At 39.4% G+C, this 24,710-nt stretch overlaps 2 protein-coding genes across 4 annotated transcripts in view; one reads left to right on the plus strand and one right to left on the minus strand.

Moving 5' to 3' along the window:
- ZNF565 (zinc finger protein 565) overlaps positions 1-24,710 on the minus strand; it is a 108,335-nt gene that overhangs the window by 31,311 nt on the left and 52,314 nt on the right. The gene's annotated exons all lie outside the window — the stretch shown is intronic.
- On the plus strand, positions 39-24,193 carry ZNF146 (zinc finger protein 146). 3 transcript variants are annotated; one of them, XM_081217199.1, is made up of 4 exons: positions 338-437; positions 1,992-2,040; positions 10,861-11,098; positions 21,127-24,193. In XM_081217199.1, exon 4 carries the CDS (start codon positions 21,907-21,909, stop codon positions 22,783-22,785), a length of 879 nt encoding a protein of 292 aa, XP_081073325.1. In that variant the 5' UTR covers positions 338-437; positions 1,992-2,040; positions 10,861-11,098; positions 21,127-21,906; the 3' UTR covers positions 22,786-24,193. The 3 variants fall into 3 exon arrangements, with proteins under 3 accessions (XP_081073326.1, XP_081073325.1, XP_081073327.1); XM_081217200.1 differs by lacking the exons at positions 338-437; positions 1,992-2,040 and adding an exon at positions 39-262; XM_081217201.1 differs by lacking the exon at positions 1,992-2,040 and having other exon boundaries at positions 347-437.

Genomic DNA, 24,710 nt, shown 5'->3' on the forward strand with positions numbered 1-24,710 from the left:
AGAGTATGGGCTTGGCCCGTTTGACGCTGCCCTCGGGGGGGCTTCAAAAAGCGGGGTGGGGTTCCGGCTCCAAACCTTCCACCAGGCTTGAGCTGATCTTCCTCCAAGGCAGAAGTACTCACCCTGAGAGCATCATAATCACAGAAAGAGGCCGCCAAGTTCGCGTGGGAAAGACAGACGGAGAGACATAGAATGTCGACCAGCAAAGCCTTAAGGGAAATGTAGTCCAAGGCCGGAAAAGCGGCGTTGCTGTCGATAGAAGGTAATCAGATACCAGCCTGCGCTTGGCCGCGGTGACCGTGCGGGCCGCATCGCGGAGATTTCTGGGAGTGCTCACTCGGCCTCGGAGTGCGCAGGCGCAGCGGACCGAGTGGACATTTTGGTCTTTGTCCGCGGGTCAGTCCGGCCCCTGGGTCCACGTGGCGCGAAAATAGGAGGTGGGATGTGGATGTCTTGGGCCGATGGGGTCTGGGAGGTTGAAAAGAAGGATTCTAGATATATTGGGGTGCGGCGCGAGGGTGGGGAGTGGGTTTAAGAGCTTCTGGCCTACATGTAGGGTGGGGGTGGGGGCCTCTGAGGAGGGTTCGAGCGTGCATGACCCTGAGTTTGACCGCAAGTTTGATCGGATGTTTGAGATTGAGGGAGAAACTGTGGGTGCAGCATTGTGTATGGTTGTTTCTAAGAGAGAGAGAGATGTAGGAAGCCAGCATTGAGAGAATAACATCCGAGCGGCACTTCCCGTGTCGAAAGTGCTGATAATAACGGTGCCGTCTTCCTGGAACATCTAATTTACTTGAAGATTTGAAGGGTGATATAAAAGCTAAGTGGTAAATACTTTTTAAATGGACTTTTGTATAAAAGCGCGTTTGTTTTTAATTGGGGTAGAATGCAAATCACCGTGGTTTTTTTTTTTAAACAAGCAAAAATATTTCAAAGGAAATTTTTGTTATGGGGAGCCTGCTTCAAACGGTCTCAAATATCCTGATCTTTGGGGTACTTTAATAGGTCTCCTGTTAATTTAGAGTAAATATCAGCCTTACATTTTGAGAAGCAGTGTCAAATAGTGCAGAAGGCCGAGGACTGGGGAGTCAAGGGTTTGGGGTTCTAGGTTCGGCACGGTTATCCTTGTTCTTTGAAAAAAACTTAGTTCCTTCAGTGTTTATCCATGAGTCTGGACTAGTTAGTTTTCCTAACTCCTAAATGCGTGGAGGTGTTCCCAGGTTGTATGGATTTTGTGAAGTAACGAAAAAGTCTGAGGAATCCACCTTCAGTTATCCTTCACGTTATTGTAAATAACTGGGGACCAAGTCAATATCTACAAATCAGTAGCCTTCAAATAGACAAACCGCAGCCAGTTAGAAGGTATAATAGAAGAAAACCATTATTTACAAGAACAGTTTTTTAAAAATTGAGGAATAAACTTCAGAAATGTTCAGAACTATTGGAAAAGAACTTTAAAATACTGCTAATGGGCATAACATAAGATGTGAACAAATATACAGTGTTTTTCAATTGGAAGACATCTTAAAGAAGTGTGTGCAAATTTAATTTAAGTAAATTTATTAATTTAATGTTATCCCAATAAAAGTATCCAGTTGTGTTTTTTTTTTTTGGATCTAGGTAAGCTGATTCTGCGCTTCATATGGAAAAATAGACAAGCTAGGATAGCTAGTAAAACTCTGAAAAAGGAAAGCAGTTGGGGTGTGGGGAGGTGGGAGCCCAACATTAACATTTTACTTTTTTTTTTTTTTTTGCCACTCCCCTGGGCTTTTGTTATGTTAGTTCCCCAACCAGGTATTGAACAGGCACCCTCAGCAGTGAAAGCGCGGAGTCCTAACCACTGGGCCACCAGGGAATTCCCCCAACAGTAACATTTTAAATCCTCAGAAATTAAAATAGTATTGGTATTAGCAGGAAGCAGGCCTATGAAGGGCAATTCAGCAGTATGTATAATAACTACAAATGTATTTTCTTTTTGACTTACTTTACAGATGGAAATTCATTCTTCAAATGTACCTGAATTTACATGAAGTTGTACAGGTACAAGGTTGTTCATTGCAGCAGTGTTTCACATAGGAAAAGATTAGAAACAATTCATGCCCATCAGTAGGAGATTGGTTCAATAAAATTATGATGTATGTATACAACAGAATAATTTGCAGCTCTATAAAAGAATGAAGAGGAAGCTTTCTGTATACTGACACTGAAATAACTCCAGAAATGTATTGTTAAGTGAAAAATGCAAAATGCAGAATGTATGGTATGCTTCATTTGGAGTAAGAAGGGGGAGAGATAAGAATATATACTTGTATTTGTTTCCTTTAAGAAACAAGATCCACTAGAAACCAGTAAGAGTGCCTATCTCTGTTGGGGGTAGAGGTACTGGCATAGATAGGGCAAGGGCACATAGCTTTCTATGTTTTGTTTTTTTTTTCCCCTAACTATATGAATTTAGTATATATTCAAAAGTCAAAGTCATTTTTTTTTAAAAGGAGGCCATAGGCCATAGAACCAGACTCTTTCCTCTGCCGCTTTGTACCTTGGTGACCTTAGGCAGGTACTCCCTTGTGCCTCTGGTTCTCATCCAGGATTATAGAGAAAATAACAGTATCTGATTCACGGAGTAGTTGTGTAGATGGAGGAGTTCTAAAGAATAGTGCCTTATTACTTAGTAGTACTGGATAAACTTTAAGTAGTACTATTATTACTATCTACAGAATAATACTTCCTCAGAAATAATGCCATTTGCAGCAAGGTGAACGGACCTGGAGATTATCATACTAGGTGAGGTTAAGTCAGACAGAGAAAGACAAATATATGATAGGCAGAATCTTAAAAAAATGATACAAATGAACTTATTTGCAAAGCAAACACTCAGAATGAACTTATGGTTACCAGAGGGAAAGAGTGTGTGTGTGTGTGGGGTGGGTAGATTGGGAATTTGGGATTGACATGTACACAGTACTATATTTAAAATAGATAACCAACAAGGACCTACTGTATAGCACAGGGAACTCAGCTCAATATAATAACCTAAATGGGAAAAGAATTTGAAAAAGAGTGGATACTTGTACGGGTGTAACTCAGTCACTTTGCCGTACGCCTGTAACTAGCACATCATGGTTAATCATCTGTATTCCAATATAAAATAAAAATTTTTAGAAAATTCAGAAAGGGACAAAAGATTTCCTCAGGAACAGTACATTCATTCTTACTGTTTCTGGTAAAAATTTCTGAAACATTCAGGTATGTAGATGCTCTTTTTTAATTTCCATGTTTAAGCATTTTTTTTTTTTTGACATTTTCTTTTGTAACTGGAATGAGGAAGTTAGAGTTCTGTGTTCAGGTTACATTCATCCTTAGAAATTCATCACTGCCTCCTTCATGAGATTTGATCTTTAATTTCTAAGATGGTTACTTTCTCATGGTTCTAATCCAGAGCCTCTGATGATGTTTTTTAAAAATCCTAATTGTGACCTGTTTTGGGTCAGACTACATCAGAGGTGATCTTCAAATTGCGTAACATCAGGGCAGAAATATATGACTGGTCCACCATTAGGGATTGTATTTTCCCCTTTATGACCAAAGTGTAATCCGTATGGTTTCATAATTTGGCACGGTACAAATGTCCATTCCCCATCAATCATTTAATGAATGGTTTTAACACCAATAAATAATCCTTAGCTGAATCAATAATTTCTTCAAGGTTGCAAAGTGATTTTCTAGTTTTTTCGTTTCTTTTACATTTATTTGATTGCTACCTCAAATTGTGTCAAATTTATCCTGGCTTTTTCTTTAAGCATCATTTTAAAGTTGTGCTCTAATAACTGCAGCTAGTTTTCTTTTTGATAGTCATATTGTCACAGTTTTAGTCAGTGGACGTTCCTTCATGCTAACTCCTGTCTCATTTTAACTTGCCCCCATTTAACTTTGAAAGCTATCTTGCACTCCAGGCCCATCTTGTACCTTCCCTCCCAGACTTGGAATTAGCTATTTCTTCAAGGATCTCTGGTTCTTTTTACTGGAGAGCGGTATTGGAGACCAAGATCTGGGTGCTGGATGTTCGTTCTCCCCCCCTCCCCTCCGGGCCCCCCCTCTCCTCTTTCAGCTTCATTGGCTTCATTGCTGTGTGTGGGCTTTTTCCAGTTGCGGAGAGCGGGTGCCACTCCTCGCCGTGGCGTGCGGGCTTCCCATCGCGGTGACCTCGCCTGTTACAGAGCATGGACTCCAGGCGCATGGGCCTCAGTAGTTGTGGCGTGTGGGCTCAGCAGTTGTGGCTTGTGGCCTCCAGAGCGCAGGCTCAGTAGCTGTGGCGCACGGGCCCAGCCACTGTGCGGCATGTGGGATCCTCCCGTACCAGGGATCGAACCCATGTCCCCTGCACTGGCGGGCAGACCCAGGGAAGCTCCTGGATGTTACTTTATTCCTGCAGACGTAATTGTTTCAAGGCCATTTCAGAGACGGAACTAGAAAACCCATTTTGAAAAATCATGAGTTCATATTAGTATTTATAATTCAGTTTAAATGGTTCGGCATTTTTACCTCATACTTAGCTCCTCATTGTATTTTTTTTTTTTTTTTTTTGCGGTACGCGGGCCTCTCACTGCTGTGGCCTCTCCCGTTGCGGAGCACAGGCTCCGGATGTGCAGGCTCAGCGGCCATGGCTTACGGGCCCAGCCGCTCCGCGGCATGTGGGATCCTTCCGGACCGGGGCATGAACCCGTGTCCCCTGCATCGGCAGGCGGACTCTCAAACACTGTGCCACCAGGGAAGCCCCTAATTGTATTTTATAGTAAAAATTTTGGAACAGGTTAATATAAGTATAGGATTATTTGTTTATCCTGCACTATAAAAAGAAAAATGGTTTCGGGCTTCCCTGGTGGCGCAGTGGTTGAGAGTCTGCCTGCTGATGCAGGGGACGCGGGTTCGTGCCCCAGTCCGGGAAGATCCCACATGTTCTTCCCACATGCCACGGAGTGGCCAGGCCCGTGACCCGTGGCCGCTGAGCCTACGCGTCCGGAGCCTGTGCTCCCCAACGGGAGGGGCCACAGCGGTGAGGGGCCTGCGAACCGCAAAAAAAAAAAAAGGTTTCAAAAATAACAATGTTGATAGTAGTAACCGTAAACATACTGTATCATGTGAAAATTTTCTTTGTAGCTATTTTTGTCCTTAGAATGCATCCCTCGAAAGATGTGTAGTCAAAGTTCTCAGTTCTAAAGTCATTTGAAATAAATCCTTCCTTTGAGGAATTATGTTACCAAGTTAATGTACAGTTGAGTTCATTTGTTTCAGTTTGTTTTCAAGTTCAGGGATTGCGTTTTTAAAAAATCAATTTGATCATATAAAAAGTAAATAATGCATTTCTGTGATTCAAGAAAAACTATATCTCATAGAGATATCTCATTCTGCTCCCCTCCCTATCACATTCTTCTCTGTCCCAGTTAAATATAGTTTGTTTTTTTGTTGCTTTATCCTTCAAGTAGATTTTTTTTGTTTGTTGGGCCATTAGTATATGTTTATTCTTCCCTCCTATCCCCCACTGTCCTTACGTAAAAAATGTACTATGTACATCTGTGTTCTTCACTTCACAATATGTCCTGGAGATATCCTTTATTAATCATTATATATATATTTTTCTTTTTAACTGCCTTATAAATAAGATGCTATTGTGTGCGTGTACCGTAGTTGATTCTGCTCTTGAACATTTGGGTTGTTTGCAATCTTTTGCTGTTACTGCAATAATGAATAATTTTTCATCTGTGTCATTTTGTACTTATGTAAGATTATCTCCAAAGTAGATTGCTACAAGTAGAATTGCACATAGGGCTAAGTACTTTCATTTCCATTAGCAATCTACAAGAACACCTTTCCTCCTAGAACCTTATCATCACAATGTAGAGTTGAATATTTTTTTTTGCCAAAGGAATGAGTGAAAATTGGTATCAGTGTAGGTTTAATTTACATCTCTATTATGGGTGAGGTTGAGTATCTTCCATATGTTTAAGGGCCACATGTACTTATCTGGGAACTCTGTTCATATCCTTTTCCTCCTTTTACTATAGGGTGTCTCTTTCTTCTAGGAGCTGTTAAATTACATTAGAAAGGTTAGCCCTATGTGAAATGAGTTGCAGTTTTTTTTCCAAGTTTTAAATTTGTGTTTTGGTATTGTTCACAGTGGTTTGTTTTTTTAAACCATGTGGAATCAGGAAGTTTTTATTTTTATGTAATAGATTTATCAGTCTTTCCATTTATGGTCATAGAAAGCCTTTCCCACTCCAAGTTTCACCTATACTTCCAAATCCTTAAAAGATTATAATTTCTGTGGTTTTTCATATCCTCGTGTATGATATTTAGGTTTGCATCCAGGTTTATGTTTTTCCAATAGGCTACCCAGTTCTTCCAACACCATTTATTAAAAGGCCTTAACTCTACTATTTTAAGATTCCATTTTGATCATATACTAAATTCTCATGTTTTTGGTCTGTTTCTGGACTTTATATTCTCATCCATCTTCCAGCCTGTATTCGTGTACCAGTATTTATCTTTTTAGTATGGATGCTTTATAATTTTGTTTTAATATCTATTATAGCTACTCTTCTCTTACTACTTGTTTTTTTCAGTTTCCTAATTCTTGTTTATTTTTCTGTGTAAACTTTAGAATCAGCTTGTCTAGTTCTAGAAAAAAACTTACTGATATTGCATTAAATTTTGTAAAATAATTTAGTGAAAGGGACATTAGATCTTTATAATGTTAAATATTCTTGTCCATGTACATGATATGTGTTGTTCCAGTTTACTTTTGGGTCTTCTAGAGTGTTTTTTTTTTTTTTTTTGCGGTACGCGGGCCTCTCACTATTGTGGCCTCTCCCCTTGCAGAGCACAGGCTCTGGACGCGCAGGCTCAGCGGCCGTGGCTCACGGGCCTAGGTGCTCCGCAGCATGTGGGATCTTCCCAGACCGGGGCACGAATCTGGGTCCCCTGCATCGGCAGGCGGACTCTCAACCACTGCGCCACCAGGGAAGCCCTAAAGTGTTTTAATATTTTCTTCATATAGGTCTTAGATACTTTTTACTAAGTTTATTTCTAAGTACTTTATCTTTTATATTGCTGTTATAAATGGAGTCATTGTGCTATATATAAAGCTTGTTGATTTCTTTTTTATATATATATAAATTTATTTATTTGTTTTTGGCTGTGTTGGGTCTTCGTTACTGTTTGCGGGCTTTCTGTAGTTGCGGTGCGCTGGCTTCTCATTGCGGTGACTTCTCTTGTTGTGGAGCATGGCCTCTAGGCACGTGGGCTTCAGTAGTTGTGGCACGCAGGCTCTAGAGCGCAGGCTCAGTAGTTGTGGTGCACGGGCTTAGTTGGTCCGTGGCATGTGGGATCTTCCCGGACCAGGGTTCAAACCCGTGTCCCCTGCATTGGCAGGCGGATTCTTAACCACTGCACCACTAGGGAAGTCCCAAAGTTTGTTGATTTCTATAAGTTAATTTTATTCCCTGCTTAACTTACTGAATTATTGTTTATAATTATATTTTAAAATGAGGCAGTGGGCATCCTTATCTTTATTTAGAGTTTAATAGAAATGCCTTCAATATTTTTGCATTAGATAAGATGCTGGCTTTCGTGGTCAGATATAGATTATGATTACCTATATATGTATAAATTACGCATGCTGCCTGGGTCTCTGGGGATGTGAGTAGAAACAAAAAGTTTAAGGCTGAGACCACTGCTATGCCTCAGATACAACAACCAGGAAAGATCACATTAATCAAGGAAATAAAAATCCCTCTAAACTCTGATAGCTGCAGTCTTTACAAAAGTCAAATATAACAAAAATAAGATGTCCACCCCTATTTTCTTTCCATTTCCTCCTTTTGGGTGACCATTTCTTAAATCAGTTTCTCCATTTATCTTTTGTGTTCTTTTTATAGCTTTGCTTGCTTCTTAAAGTTTTTATGTCTTTTTAAAAAAATTTGTTACATTGTGTTTCATTTTTTATCTACTTGTGGCAGTAATTTTCAGGTGAGTTTAACTGTTGGAAAATTATGCTGTTCATTGCCACTGTTTTCTTTAAAGCATCCTTGTATGGACACAGACAAAATATTTTGTGTTTCTCATGTTTGTATGAGGTAGATATTCATAGACAAATACCAGGAAAAAGGAAACATAGTAGCATTCTGTACTTCAAAGCTCATGTGCCTCTTCTAGTGTTTAAAAGCAGAGGGCTTCCACACCTTCTCTGGCTAGATGACCCTAACCTGGTTGAGGCAGACTTTTATCTCCATCTCTCTGTTTCCCATAAATCTTCATAGTACTTGCCTTCCAGGATGATGCATTTGCTTTTTTAAAAATATATAAATTTATTTATTATTTTATTTTTGGCTGTGTTGGGTCTTCGTTGCTGTGCATGGGCTTTCTCTAGTTGTGGTGAGCGAGGGCTACTCTTTGTTGCGGTGCGCAGGCTTCTCACTGTGGTGGCTTCTCTTGTTGCGGAGCAAGGGCTCTAGGCGCACAGGCTTCAGTAGTTGTGAGCGGGCTCTAGAGCGCAGGCTCAGTAGTTGTGGCGCATGGGCTTAGTTGCTCCGCAGCATGTGGGATTTTTCCGGACCAGGGCTCAAACCCGTATCCTCTGCATTGGCAGGAGGATTCTCAACCACTGCACCACCAGGGAAGCCCCCAAGTACTTTTTAAGCCTGCTCTTTCTGCTTCCCCTGCAGTCTCTTTCTGTTTAATCTAGGTCTTGCTTTCATTAGTTCCGTCTTAGGGTAAGGTCTACTCATTCTGTAAGGAAATACTACCTGCAGATTTCTGAACTCCTTAAGTCCTGAGAATCTCCCTCAGCATTTTGAGTTCTTCCTAGGCTTCTTTGTAACTTCTTTAGGCCTCCTGTTTGGGTTTCCCTTTGGCAGAGGTATATGGAGTTTGGGGGTTTGTCTTTTCTTTTGTGGCTAGTCTTGTTGTTCATAATTAGACTTCATTACAACAGTTCTCACTCAGGGTGAATCCCTCATTCTGAGAATGAATATTTGCTAGTTATTTCTGAGATCTGTTACCTCAAAGACTTCTCGCCATTATCTAGTCTTCCTTTTTCTTTTGCGGTACGTGGGCCTCTCACTGTTGTGGCCTCTCCCGTCGTGGAGCACAGGCTCCAGACTTGCAGGCTCAGCGGCCATGGCTCACGGGCCTAGCCGCTCTGCGGCATGTGGGGTCTTCCCAGACCGTGGCACGAACCCGTGTCCCCTGCATCGGCAGGCAGACTCTCAACCACTGCGCCACCAGGGAAGCCCTATCTAGTCTTTCTTGCTACACCTATTACATTATTGTGGTTCCTGTACCACTTTGGCTATTTTGGGTTTTTGGGCCGCACTTACAAATAATTAAGAGTTAACATAAATTCTCTCTATTAGTTTCACTACAGATGTAGTGTATGGATTAGCTTCTTGCCCCCTTGTCCCACCCTCCCCATTACCCCATTATTCTTGATATTTTATATGGTTTTCAGGAAAAGTATTTGAAAGATTGAAACTAAACAGTCACCATGCTCCTCTGAAACCTTTCCTTGTGTCCTTGACCTTTGGTGTTCCTAGGATTCCATTCTTGACCATCTTCATGTACTGTGTTTGTTCTCTATAAGCAGTCACAGTAGTATTCCACCTGTCTTCAACAGCAGTGATATTCTGACAACTGACAAATTCCCATTTCCATTCTAGGCTGTTCTGAGCTCCTTATTTATATATGCAGTTGTGTAATGGATATACTTGCCTGCATGATCCTCAGAAACCTGACACTCTGAATGTCCAGAAGATCAAACTTGATCTCCTTTTGCAGGCTGTTTCTAGGCAACTCGCCCTCTCATGTTTATCTCTGTGTACATTACTGTTTAAAGCAGGCTCTAAGCCTTCCATCTGCCACACCCCAGTACAAGCTGGTGACCAAGCTTTTTCAACACACATAGTAGATAGAGTGTATAAGTAGTAACTTAGGATTTTGCTTTTTTTTTTTTTAATGATTTCAACTTTATAGAAAAGTTTCATGTACCCTTTCTAGAGAAGGGTACAGAGAAGTCCCATATACCCTTTACCCAAATTCACCAATCATTTACTTTTTTATTGCTTTATTTTTCCTTCTCTTATTCTCCAAATATGTGTGTACATTTTTTTTCTGAACTATTTGAGACTAAGTTGTATACATGCTCCCTTTATCTGCAAATACTTCAGCATAAATTTTCTAAGAACCAGGACATTCTTATACATAACCATGGTACAGTAATCAAAATCAGAAAATGTAATGCCAATACTATTGTTTAGTTCAAAATCCGTATTCAAATTTTGTCCATTGTCCCAATAATGTTCTTAAAAACATTTTTTTGAATGTGTGGATGAACATATATTTACAGGACATTTTTAGTATATAGTTTCTTTCAGAGTATATTGCTAACGAAGTAAATATTAGGACTCCAGGAAAACTTCAGTTTTTATTCCTGAATACTGTCAAGAACAACTTTATCCATATGGCTTAGTTCTGTTAGGTGTATGTTGTTATAGTCATAGATATGAGTATTGAATTTCATCCAGGAATAAGGGCCACAGTTAAAATCCACTTAGGAGCCTACATAGGAATGTGGTGCTAGAGAACAGTAGCAGCCAGTCATGTAAGGTATGAATAGCTTTTCCTATGTAGGTCAAATTTTCAAAATACATTCCCTCTTTCTTCCTCCATTTCTGGATGTGTGGAGCCTTAAAAGGTTTAATGAGTGTATACCTTTGAAATTCAGGACCCAAATAGTCCCTTTGCTCATATAGTTGTGTGTGCTTTAATCTCTAAGACAAAAAGTCATTACTTTGTTCTTTTTCACAGGGTCGCTTCCTTGTGCATTCCTGGAGACTGCACCTTCCTCATCCTTCAGAAGGCCAGGAGGCCCCAGGGCTCAGCCTGAGTTCTAGGACAGAACTTTGGCTCCAGCATTAACATTCTAGTGCTGTGTCATTTCCCCAATAGCAGGTTATAAGCTGTCCAAGCTGTATGTGATCCTGTGTTGAAGCAAGAAGACGAACTCTGGATGGTGGAGAAAGAAGTGTAAAGGAAATTTGTCCAGGTGAGTGCATCACAACCAGGCAGGTCACAGTTGTTCAGTCAGCATTGCCACCTCTGAAATGCTTTTAAGGATGTTTTCATACAGGCCCCAGTTTTAGAGTATCACTTGATATGAATTCTTTAGAAACCTGAAGGACATTTCCAGTCATTTTTTTCTTTTAGTAGTCAACTCCTTTAATCAGATGCTAGAGGACCAGGTTCCCCTCTTACCTTTATTCTGCATGTCAGCACTTCGCACTTCATTTGTACTGCCTCTGTGTGATTGTCCTCTCTTTCATGATGCCCTCAGTCTCATATCCCCTGATGTGTATAGACTCCTTTGTGCATTCTTTTATATGTCTTAAGTCTTTATATATTATCTGATATTTAGGTTCCTTTTTATTACTTACCAATTTCTCTCATTCTTTCAGTGGTTAAATGCCTCGGCATTATATTTTACATCTGTAATCACACTTCCTGTTGTCTTATCCAACGCCCCCATTATACATCAACAAACTCCTGCCTCCCTCCCTTCTGCCCCCATGTACCTCTTTCAGAAGTTTTTGCCTAAGAAGTCAATTCTGCCTGTCTGCTGTGTGTGTATGGATGTATGAGTCTGTATTTGTTTTTTAATGTAATACGTGAATTTGTAAAAATTTTTGAACATCAGGTATACAGTGAAAAAGTCTGCTGTTCTGACCCTGAGTCCTGTAGTTCTTTTTCAAAGATGCAGTCACTTTTAAGAGTTTCACATGTATCCTCCTTCAGGTAGTCTACAAATAAACCAGCATATATTATGTATCTGTGCTGCAAATATGAATATACCTAAGCCCTCAGTTTTCCTTTTCATGTAAATGGTGGTATGTATTCTATTGTGTACATAGTTTTCTTTTTTTCTCTATCAACATTTAATTTGTTTAACCTATCTCCTACTAATGGACATTTAGGTTGTTTCCAGGCTTATGCAACTGAAGATGCAAGTGCATATACTTGTTTATATTGCTTTGCAGAGATGTGCAGATATAGTTACATCATAATCTCTTAAGTGGAAGTGCTGGGTCAAAGTTATGTTTTTTTATAGATTTGATAGAAATAGGCACATTGTTCTCAAGAGAAGTAAACCAGTTTACATTTCTACCAACATAGTATATTCGTATATTCAATAAGTATTTACTGAATGATTTGTATTTGGCACCAGTTCAGTTACTAGGGAAAGTCAGTGATCAAAGCAGTCAAAAATTCCTCCTTTTTTTTTTTTTTTTTTTTTTTTTGTGGTACGCGGGCCTCTCAACTGTTGTGGCCTCTCCCATTGCGGAGCATAGGCTCCGGACGCGCAGGCTCAGTGGCCATGGCTCACGGGCCCAGCCGCTCCGCGGCATGTGGGATCTTCCCAGAACGGGGCACGAACCCGTGTCCCCTGCATCGGCAGGCGGACTCTCAACCACTGCGTCACCAGGGAAGCCCAAAAATTCCTCCCTCTTGAGGTCTATATTCTAATTGGGGAAGACAGACTATGAATAAATAGGTAAAAGATATATTCTGTTAGTTGGTGGTGAGTCCTATGCAGAAGAGTAAAGCAAGGAAAACTGGCATAGAGAGGGCCAGTTGGGGGGTTATAATTTTAAACAAGTTGGTCAGGGAAACGTCTCATTAAGAGGATGGCATTTAAGAGTATGAGAGTGGGGCGTGCAGTATTTGGTGGAAGAGCATTCAGCCAAAAGGAACAAAAAAGTCTTAAAAACCCTGAGGCTGAAGCGTGCTGTTCAAGAAATAACGATCAGGGCAGTGGGCTGGAGCAGAGTGAACAAAGGAAATAAGAATAGGTTTGGGGCTTCCCTGGTGGCGCAGTGGTTGAGAGTCCGCCTGTCGATGCAGGGGACACGGGTTCGTGCCCCAGTCCGGGAAGATCCCACATGCCGCGGAGCGGCTGGGCCCGTGAGCCATGGCCGCTGAGCCTGCGCGTCTGGAGCCTGTGCTCCGCGACGGGAGAGGCCACAACAGTGAGAGGCCCGCGTACCACAAAAAAAAAAAAAAACAGAATAGGTTTGGTTGGGTTAACAGGCCAAATCATAGACTTTGGCCTTTGATCTGAGTGATTTGGGGAGACCATCAAAGGGTTTTGAGGTAAATCACCAAATTGTATGAAGCCAGTAGTCAAGCAATAAATATTGTTAAATACCATAATTCAATTATCCCTTGTGGCTCAAGCCACCATTAGATGCTTTGCAAGTTGGCAAGGTATCAAAGCTGAGTGTATTCAAGTTTGCTGCCATACATGGAGGAAGAGTCACTCTACTCCTCTCTGCTTAATATCCGTTCTCTAAACATTGGTGCTTCTCTCCTTGTCAGATAGAACTGCTTTCCTTTTTTTTTTTTTTTTCCCCCTGCTCCTCCCAGGCATGTGAACTGAAGGAATTCTGGGTTCTTTTCTTTTTTTTTTAATATTTATTATTTATTTGGTTGTGCCAGTTCTTAGTTGTGGCTTGATAGCTCCTTAGTTGTGGCTCACTGGCTCCTTAGTTGCAGCTAGTGGCCTTCTTAGTTGTGGCACTGCTCGTGAGCTCCTTAGTTGGCAGGTTGCCGGCTCTTTAGTTGTGGCATGTGAACTCTTAGTTGTGGCATGCATGTGGGATCTAGTTCCCTGACCAGGGATCGAACCCAGGCCCCCTGTGTTGGGAGCTTGGAGTCTTAACTACTGCACCACCAGGGACGTCCCAGAACTGCTTTCCTTTAAAAGCCTGTTAGGATAATTGAGATTGTAATATGCTCTACCACCAAAAAAAAATATTCTAATAAAAATGAAATATTTGGGGAAAAAAGCGGGGGTGGGGGTTGAGGTGAGGAGTAAAAAGATCAGAATTACAGTTTGGCTGCTATAAAGAAAACATGGTAGAGGGGGTTAATGTGAGGCTATTGCAGTAATCTAGGTAGTAATTGTACTTAGTGAGACACATAGTCAGATTCTTAAGATCTTTTAAAGAAACAGCTGACACGATTGACTTATTTTATGTTGGTTATGAGAGAAAGAGGAGTTGTGTGACTCTTTAACTAGAAGAGGATGAGTTACCATTTACTGAGATAGGAAGACTTTAGGAATTTTGGGAGATAGATCAAGAGTTTTCTTTTGGACTCGTTAATTGTGACATATCTACTGGTCCATCATCTAAGTGCATATTCAGGTAGAGAGTTGGATGCACAAGTCAGGAATTTAGGGAGATAGAAACTTGTGATGACTTCTGTTTTGCTGTACTAATAAGCTGCTTTATTCAGTGATGGTGTCTCTGCATTTCCTTGCTCAGTCTTAACTTTTCTTACCCCCCAGGGATGCCAGTGTGTCCACCAAGTCTCCTGCATCCAGCCTACATTCCTGGATTCTGTTGTTAGAAACAAGGAGGTGGTGATAATGGCCCTTGAAGCTGTGCCTTTTGTTTTTGGAGAGCATTGTGCTTGAGAGCTCTTCCTAAAAACAGCAATGGCAGCTGCCCACTCATATCCTTTCTCATAAGACATTAGAATTATAGCTACTTCCTACTCTTATCAACAATGCAGTTTTCCCTTTTTTTTCCTCTTTATCTTTCTCCTTCACAGGCATAAAGTGAGCAGAGATGTCTTTATCATTTTAGAAGAAAGCATCTGTTTATGTTATGTTTTGAGTCCCTCTAGGAATTCTCTCCCACTTCAGCTTGATTGGTGCTTTGATGGCCTGAGATGTTGCTTTTTCTGTCTTAAGTGTTTCCTTATCTTTTGCGCCCTCCCCCCCATCCTCTTACTGCAGGTGGCTTCTGGAACTTTGCATTCTGCCTTTCCTCCTTCCCTTTATAAACTGATTCCTAGAAAGTGACTCATTCATTCTGAAGTTAGAAGTAACTCTTTCTATGAATATCAATTTTTATTTTGGCACCGCCAGCCTTTTTGTCTTGCCCACCATAATTTTACCTGTTTACGATATAAACAACTGTCCAATTGACTTCATTTTCATTGTGTCAGACCATGAAATCATTAATATCCTACCCAAATTAGAGATTTCAGCTCATTATTTCAGGTCCAGACATTACTTCAAACCATTTTCAAATTAGGATTATTTCTTTTCTTATGGTCCTTGTGATATGGTCAGTCAAACCTTTTAAAAGATATACTTTGGGGTTTCCCTGGTGGCGCGGTGGTTGGGAGTCCTCCTGCCGATGCAGGGGACACGGGTTCGTGCCCCGGTCCGGGAAGATCCCACATGCCGCGGAGTGGCTGTGCTTGTGAGCCATGGCTGCTGGGCCTGCGCGTCCGGAGCCTGTGCTCTGCAACGGAAGAGGCCACAACAGTGAGAGGCCCGCGTACCGCAAAAAAAAAAAAAAAAAAAAAAAAAAAAGATATACTTTGCTCTAATCAAGACAGGGCATATTAACCATGTGAATATAAATGTGACTATATTTCCTTTCTATAAAATTATTTGAATCTTGGCCTTTGATTATGAAATACCCTACCTATTCAGTTCCTGCTTATTTAAACCTGTTACTTCCTCTTTTTTTGATCTCCCCTCTGATTGTCCATCCTGCTTCACATTTTCCACAGAAATTCAAAAGTCCTTAGTAAATACCATCTTACGTGTTTTTTTTGTTTTTATGTCTAGATATCTTATGAATTTGTTGAAAGGAAGGCCCATGTTTTATATTTTCTGTTTGCAGTTTTGATTACACATGTGGTACCTTGTTAAATAATCTGAATTATTATTGTGGAAAGTTTGTTTTTTTAATCAATTCTTAACATCTTCAAACACCATAAAACACTGAAAGAAGAGTACAGTGATCTCCTCTATACCCACCACACAGATTCATTAGTTAGTATTTTGCCATGTTTGATGTATCTGTATCCCAGTGCATGTGTATTGTGTGCACTACAGCACACAAACAGCATGACATTTCACTCCTAAAAAATTAAGTAAGCATTTTCTAAAAATACTGGCATCCCTCTATATAACAAAAATACTGTTATCACACCTTAGATGATTAGTCATAATGTGCTAATATTGTGTAATAGTCCATATTCAGATTCCCCAGTTATCTCCAAAATACTTTCTATAGCTTTTTTCTTTTTTTTTTTTTGGCCTCTTCGAGCCTTGCGAGGTCTCAGTTCCCTCCTGACCAGGGATTGAACCCAGGCCACAGTGGTGAAAGCGCCAGATCCTAACCACTAGACGACCAGGGAGCTCCCTCTATAGCTTTTTTTTAAATACCAGAATCTAGTCAAGGTTTAAACTTTGGTTTGGTTGTTGTCTTTTTAGTCTTTAAACTCTAAACTGTCCTCCCCTCCTTTTTTCCCCCTTGGTAATGCCCCCTATATTTAAAAAAAATACTTGCTATCAGCCATCCAAAGAAAAGAGTGGAGCTGTTACTGCAATCCAGCATCTCAGATTATAGTTAGCATGTTAAGACTTAGCTACATACAAATTTGGGTTTAAAAATATTTCATATGAAACACTTATTTTAAGAAAAGTGAATGCGATTAGTAGTTAAGGGAAAGATGTTTAGAAGTAAGAGACAAGATTGGAGAAGTCTTTTTAAGAGCATGTTACTGGAGCTGCTTCCAGGAGGTGCTGTGAATTCTAAGAAGTGTAAAAAATAGGAGGGGATCAGGCTAAGCCAAAGGATATAAGGAACATAATATGTGTAATTGTGACTCAGTGATTGCATATTTAACATGCTTGGCAGGCTTTTTCTCAGGGCCTCTGAACTTACTTAACTACTGCTTAGAATGCTCTTCCTCCAGATCACTCTTTCTTCCTTCATGTCTTGAATCTTGCCTTCTCAGAGGCCGCTCCATCTGAAATTGAAACTCTATCCTTTCCCTAATTTTATCCCATAGCACTTAAAACTTGTTAACAAACCATCTCCTTCATTTGTTTATTATTTGTCTCTGTCCACTAGAATGTAAACTTGATGGGTGCAGAAAATTTTGTCTGTTTTGTTCAGTACTGTTTATCCCTGGAGCTTAGAACTGTGCCAGGCACATAGTGAGGAAAGAAGAAGGTATTTGTGGAATGAATAATGAGAAGTGTTTTGAGCATCAGGTTCTCAAAGTTTTTTGGTCTTAGGAACTCTTCACATTTTTTTTTCCTTTTTCTTACATAACAGCTTTATTAAGATATAATTCAGCTAACCAGATCTACCCTTTTAGGGTATACAGTTCAGTAGTTTTTCGTATATTCACAAAGTCGTGCAGTCATCACCGTTATCACATTTTCATCACCACAGAAGAAAACCCAGTACCCAATAGCAATAAAATTTACAGTCCTAAAACTTGAGGACCCGCAAAAAGCTTTGGTTTATTATGTGGACTTTTGTGATGTTTACTTTATTTAACAAAAAATTGAAACTTTTAGAAACATTTATTAATTAAAAAAAAACCCCATTGCATATAAACTTTAAGTTTCTTAATAAAAATAACAATCTTCCAGAATAAAAAAATTTAGTGAGAAGAGTGGCATTGTTTTGCATGTTTGTAAATATCTTTATTATCTGGCTTAGTAGGAGATAGCAGAATGTGCTATTGTAACCTGTTGTTTTGGTTGAAGTATATTAAAAAATTGTGGCTTCACACAGATGTAGTTAGAAAAGGGAGAAGTATTTTAGTAGCCTTTTCAGATAATTGTGAATATTCTTTGGTACTATACCAACACTTGACAAGTGATCTTTTTTTTTAAGATTAGCCATAATGTGAAATTTGAAACACATTTTTTTGTTCTCTTACATAAAATCCATTGGTTTGTCTTAAACTTTGAATGGATCTCTTACCTATGCATGATTTTGTAATATCATGCATTTGTCTGTTGAATTATGGAGATCTTTAAAATGTTGACGTATCTCATTATACAATATCAAAACATCACAGTTTGTTAACATCACCAGTCTCATTAGAAAAGTTTTTTAAGTATTGGGAAGCTATCAGTCTCATGGTGGAGGATTTGTGGTTTTCCAAAATGCTAATTTTTGTTTGAAAACTTGAATTCTGTCATTGGCAACACATACTGTCAGTTGTTTTCCTTGAGATGATGTTTTACTTTGTTATGTCTGAAGGAAGTTCCTGGCAAACAATACCCAAGGCTTAATAACCATAGTTTGTAAGGCATTTATTAATTTATTTAAAGCAAATTAGTGGTGCTCCATAAAATAAAGTAAAAAATGGTGCTTCATGAGAAAAGTGGCTAGGTTTAGCTCACAACTTAGATGATTTGCCCGAGTGCTTTTCCTTGTTTGGTTTCCTATATTTAGCACAGACTCCCTTGGACTTTCTTCAGAATAGTTCAAAGCCCTCTCAATACTTGTTTCCACATGGTCAAATGCATTGGGAAATCTCCTTCCATTTTTCCCCTTAGAGATATTACTTCTAGAATTTTTGTCCTCTTGCTTCAGTCTAGACTGGCTGTACTCTCGATAGTCAGCTCTTACCTTATAGCTTTTCATCACCATTATCATAGAAATTTTCTTCACTTTTTCCCCTATGCATCCCCTTTTTTTGGATTCTATATCTGTTGCCTTCTCTGTCTACTAATTTTGGTGGAACACATCTTCTAGTACCATCCTGGGAGAAAAGGTGCATTTTTGGGTATTTGCGTATCTGAAAAATGGATTTATTTGACTGTCTTATTAGATTGATAGGCTAAGCTTAAAATTTTTCTCTCAGAATTTTCTCTCTAGCTTCCTGTCTTTCTATTGGGAAATTTTATTCTGATTCCTTTTTCTTTGAATGATATATGTTCTTTTTTTCTGAAAGCATTTATGGCCTCTTTTCTGTTTTGAAATGTCACAGTGATGTGTCTAGGTATGCATCTTTATTATTCATTGTGTGGGGTACCAAGTGGGCCTTTTAAGAATTCTAGAGAGGGGCTTCCCTGGTGGCGCAGTGGTTGGGAGTCCGCCTGCCGATGCAGGGGACACGGGTTCGTGCCCCGATCCCGGAGGATCCCACATGCCGCGGAGCGGCTGGGCCCGCGAGCCATGGCCGCGGAGCCTGTGTGTCCGGAGCCTGTGCTCCGCAACGGGAGAGGCCACAGCAGTGAGAGGCCCGCGTACCGCAAAAAAAAAAAAAAAAAAAAAAAAAAAAAAGAATTCTAGAGAGGACTTCCCTGGAGGTCCAGTGGTTGAGACTCTGCACTTCCACTGCAGGGCACAAAGTTTCGATATTTGGTCGGGGAACTAAGATTCTACATGCCGCGTGGTGTAGCCAAAAAAAAAAAAAGGAAAGAAAAAAAAAAGAGAGGGGAAAAGAGAAGTCTCGAGAGGGGATTCCTTGGCATTCCAGTGGTTAGGACTCTGCACTTTCACTGCTTGGGGCCGGGTTGGATGCCTGGTTTTAGGGAACTAAGATCCTGCAAGCCGAGGTGTGCCCCCCCCCCCCAACAAACAAACAAACAAAACTTCTACTAGGAAATGACACTTGTCACCTGTGCTCATATTAACAGTATGACCCCTCTGCGCTTAGGAGACACTGTTATTGGTGAATGGTAATACAGTCTACCACCTTCCCCCTCACCACCCCCTCAACCCCAGTCTTAATTTGTAAGGGAACTTTTTCTTTCTGCTTCTTGCTTACAGAATCCTGTTATTGTTTCACTGATAAGATATCTTCTCATAACTGTGATTGGTTTTTAAGGTTTTGTTGTTTGTTGTGCCTTACCTTTATTTCCTTAGACTTTCTTTTTTCTCTCAATGTTATCTGTCATGTTAGTGGGGTTCCTCTAATGTGTGTGGAACACCAGCTGCACAGTCATACTTAAGAGTGATTCACTAAAACGTAAGCACTTTCGTGCCTGGGTGCTTCTAGCCATTTGGTAGGCTTTAGTGGATGAAAAATAGAATGCCTCATGGGCTCAGGGTCTCCTCCTGCAGAAGCGTTATACTGCCTTACTCTCATGAACTCAGGTGTGCCCAGGTACTTTGTTTCAGCCAAAAAAAAAAAAAAAAAAATGAGTACAAGCAACAAGTATCATCTTATATGGTGGGCATCCTGTTTAAGTTTTTCACTGGCCTTTCATTTTGTCCAGAAAAGGGTCCTTTCATATCCTGCTCACAGGTTGCCAACATTTTTGGGCATCAGCTGCATAATGGAACTGGAGGTTTCACCATATTACATATAGATCCCATTGATTTCAGTATAGCACCTGTCATCTCATTTGTTGAGTGTCCCTGAGACTAGAGCTACTCTGATTAAATTTCTGCAAAGAATAACTTCCATTTCTTACAGAGGAGTGGTCCTTTGTCCTCCTGACTGACAATAGAGGTCCAGCTGCAACTCACACAATCTTTTTTTTTTTTTTACCCAGCAACCATCCTTCATTCCTTCTTCTGAGATACTTGATTTCCCTTCATTTCCTGAATCTTTCTGATATTTTCTGGCACAAATTGGCTTGCTTGACATTGGCATCCTCTTCTGGAATACCTTTATGTCATTCAAACTTCCATAGCTCTTCTGTGTGTTGAAAATCTTCCATGTACTTTATGTTATCAAAAATTTTGTTAATACCTGTGTGTATTGATGTCTCCTATCATATTCTTTTTTCTTGTGAGTTTGTACCATTTTCCCTTTTGTCATTTTAATGGAGTTTTAGAAGGAAGCAGTTGATTTTTCCTTTTCCCATTTCTTAGGAATCCCAGGTAGACTTTCTTAATTTTATGTGGTCATCTCTTTATCCTGTTTGTAAATTCCTCATTTTTTGTTACATTCAATTTGCTGGATTATGAAATAAGAAAGATCATTTTTCAAGAATAATCTAAGCTTTATGTACATATGAATGTTAATTTTCAACCAGGGGTCCTCTATAAAGGTTTCCTTCTCAAAATTTAGTTGGAGACATTGGTCATGAGGATTCTTTCATACTGTTGAGATGGGCTACCCAAGTTCATCCCCAAAAGCACAATCTGAAATTTTATTATTAATAATGGGAAAATTCATAAATAATGATGATAACATAAAGCTAGCATTTATTGAGTGCTTACCATGTGCCAGCCACAGTTCTAAGCACATTGACTCCTTTAAATGATGATTCTTTGTACTCCATTTTAGAAGAAGCCTGAGAAGATGATGAGCAGATAGAGAGGCAACAAGACTTGGGAGGCAAGTTGCATCCAGCTCCAGTAAAGTACAGACTGAGGAAAAAAGCAGTGAATATATGAAAATTGGAAAAATACTTCTTCTGATCTCAAACCTTATATCTTTTAAGGCAACACCTTTTCAACTTAACCTAGAAAGAGTTTGAAACACAATTTAGACTTAGTTGTGTAGGAAAGAATCATCAATTAGTTTGGAAATCCTGCCACAGCTTACTACTTGTGGTAATAACCCCCTTTAGGTGTAAATCAGTGTGGAAGTGCCTTCATTTAAAAAAATTTTGAACCCCATATGATATCAGAGCATTCATACTGGAGAGAAAACCTATGAATTTACTGAATGTGGTAAACTTTCACTCACATGTTGCACCTCATAAATGTAGAAGTCAGGCTGGAGAGAAACACTGTGCTTCTAAGGAATATTGAAAAGCCTTTAGCTAGATAACAAATCTCATTGAGTAGAAGAAAATTCATACTGGAGAGAAACCAGTGAATGTAACAAAACTTCATTTGACCATTAGAAAATTTAGAGTTGAAGAGAAAGCTTTGAAGGTACTAAGTATGATAAAGTTTTCTCTTGAACCTTACCTCTTACTCTGCATTTGAAAGGTCATACACAGAGAAGCCCTACAAATGTAAGAAATGTGGAAATACCTTCACCTAAAAGTAAATTCTCATTCATCAAAAAATTCATACTGGAGAGAAATCTTGTGAATGTGGGAAAGCTTCCATTCAGATGTCACACCTCAGTCAGCAGAGAATTTGTAGTGGGGAAAACCCCTTTGCCTGTAAGGTATGTGGGAAAGTCTTCAGCCACAAATCAACTCTCACTGAGCATGAGCATTTTCATAATAGAGAGAAGCCTTTTGAATGTAATGAATGTGGAAAAGCATTCAGCCAAAAGCAGTATGTTATTAAACATCAAAATACCCATACTGGAGAGAAGCTTTTTGAATGTAATGAATGTGGAAAATCCTTCAGCCAGAAGGAAAACCTTCTTACCCATCAGAAAATTCACACTGGAGAGAAACCTTTTGAGTGTAAGGATTGTGGGAAAGCTTTCATTCAGAAGTCGAACCTCATCAGACACCAGAGAACTCACACAGGAGAGAAGCCCTTTGTATGTAAGGAGTGTGGGAAAACTTTCAGTGGCAAATCAAACCTTACTGAGCATGAGAAAATTCATATTGGAGAGAAACCCTTTAAGTGTAGTGAATGTGGAACAGCTTTTGGTCAGAAGAAGTACCTCATAAAACATCAAAATATTCACACTGGAGAGAAACCCTATGAATGTAATGAATGTGGAAAAGCCTTCTCTCAGCGAACGTCACTTATTGTACATGTGAGAATTCATTCAGGTGATAAGCCTTATGAATGCAATGTATGTGGAAAAGCCTTCTCTCAAAGTTCATCTCTTACGGTGCATGTGAGAAGCCATACAGGTGAGAAACCCTATGGTTGTAATGAGTGTGGGAAAGCTTTCTCTCAATTCTCAACCCTTGCTCTACATTTGAGAATACACACAGGTAAGAAGCCTTATCAATGTAGTGAATGTGGGAAAGCTTTCAGCCAGAAATCACACCATATTAGACACCAGAAAATTCATACTCATTAAAAACCTGTGGATATCATGAAAAGTGTTCATCAGGAATTTACATCTCATAACGTATCAGAAATAATCATTCTGAAGGAACGCTTCACAAATGAGAGAAACAAAAGCTAAAAACTTAAAGGATACCAGAGAATTCATCCTGAAGAGAAAGACATTTGTATGATAATATCTAGTAAAAAAAAAAAACATACAGCACAGTTAATGCTGAAACTTTAGATGCATTTCCACTAAAATTGGGAATGGAAAACATGTTTAACATTGCCGTCTGCATGGATCTGGAGACCTTCACCAATGTAAAAAAAAAAAAAAAAAGTTGCAAGTATTAGAAAGGAAGAGACCTTTATGGTATTGATTTAGCAGGACAGAAGAGATTCTGGAAACACCTATGCATTTATTAGAATTTATAATATAGAAATGGCATCAGGAGATGAGAATATAATGGGACTATTTAAAAAAATGATTTGGAGGTAATTTGTTCTCCAAGGGACAAAAAAAAAAAAACGAACTATACACAAAGGTATGATCCAAGGGGGTTAGGTTAAAAACAGTAATATGAAAAAGCTATATACTAAAATGGTTATGACCTTGGGAATTGGGAAACATTCCTTATAGCAAGTTGAAAAACACCTAGCAATTCTACTCTGAGTTTGTATGCTCAGGAAATATGTACCAGGCTATTTACTGTGGCATGATATGTAGTAGTCATAAATTGGAAACAACTTAAATGCCCATCAGCAACAAAATGGAAAATACTTATGATGGAATACTGTATATCTGTAAAATGTAATAAATGAGATCTATATGTATTACAGAGAAAGATCTCAGAAATGTTGAGGGGGAAAGATAAAGTTGCAGAATGACATAATACGCTGACAGTTTTGTAAATTTGAATAAAACTTCCCTCAAAATTTCAGTGCTATATATTGGTAATGGATACATATATGTATGTATGTTTTTGAAATGTTTTTGAAATGGTTTGGAAGGATACAGACCAAACTCTTGATAGTGGTTGCCTGTGAAGAGTGGAGAAGGGAAGGTAATGCGTGTGGGAGAGGGGGGGATTGGATTGGTTAGAGGGGACTTCAGTTTTATATATAAACGTCCATTTCTCTTTAAAAAAAAAAAGACTGCAAGAAAATATATTGAAATACTGGTTAATTCTGGATTGTGGTATATGGATATCTTGTCTTATTTTTTGTACTTTTCTGTATTTTTAAATTTTCTCAAAATTAACAAGAATGGGGGTGAGGATGGGAACACTGTACCTATAGAAATCATGTTCTAATGGATTCATTCGCAATCAGCTACTAAACTTTTTATAGAAAATATTTCTAAAATTTTATCAATGAGTGGATGGACTTGCTCTCTATGTAGTATGAAATTATCTATTTTATTAAAATTTAAAATGACAGCATAATCCAAATCTGTTTTAATTTATTTTTACACGATATAGTGTACACTATATGGTCTACACATTTCTGACACTATTTTGTGACATCATTTGAGCTTAGGAATTTTTAAGAACATTTAGTTTAAATAAGGATACAGACACAGACTTCATATAATTTGTGTTTTTCAGATAAGCTGACTTTGGAATGACCATTTTCCTGTCCTGTAAATTTCCATGGTAACAGCATACGCATTAAAAGTAAAGGTTTTGATTCTTTCTTTCTTTCTTTTTTTTTTTTTTTTTTGTGGTACGCGGGCCTCTCACTGTTGTGGCCTCTCCCGTTGCAGAGCACAGGCTCCGGACGCGCAGCCTCAGCGGCCATGGCTCACAGGCCCAGCCGCTCTGTGGCATGTGGGATCTTCCCGGACCGGGGCATGAACCCGTGTCCCCTGCTTCGGCAGGCGGACTCTCAACCACTGCACCACCAGGGAAGCCCGATTATTTTATTTTTAAAAAGAGAAACCATTCAACTTCCCAG

Source organism: Mesoplodon bidens, assembly GCF_964165515.1.
Source record: "Mesoplodon bidens genome assembly, chromosome: 18".
Classification (NCBI taxonomy): domain Eukaryota; kingdom Metazoa; phylum Chordata; class Mammalia; order Artiodactyla; family Ziphiidae; genus Mesoplodon; species Mesoplodon bidens.

Coding starts and splice junctions, on each gene's coding strand:
- ZNF146 (XM_081217200.1), top strand. CDS start 21,907: ATGTCACACCTCAGTCAGCAGAGAATTTGTAGTGGGGAAAACCCCTTT.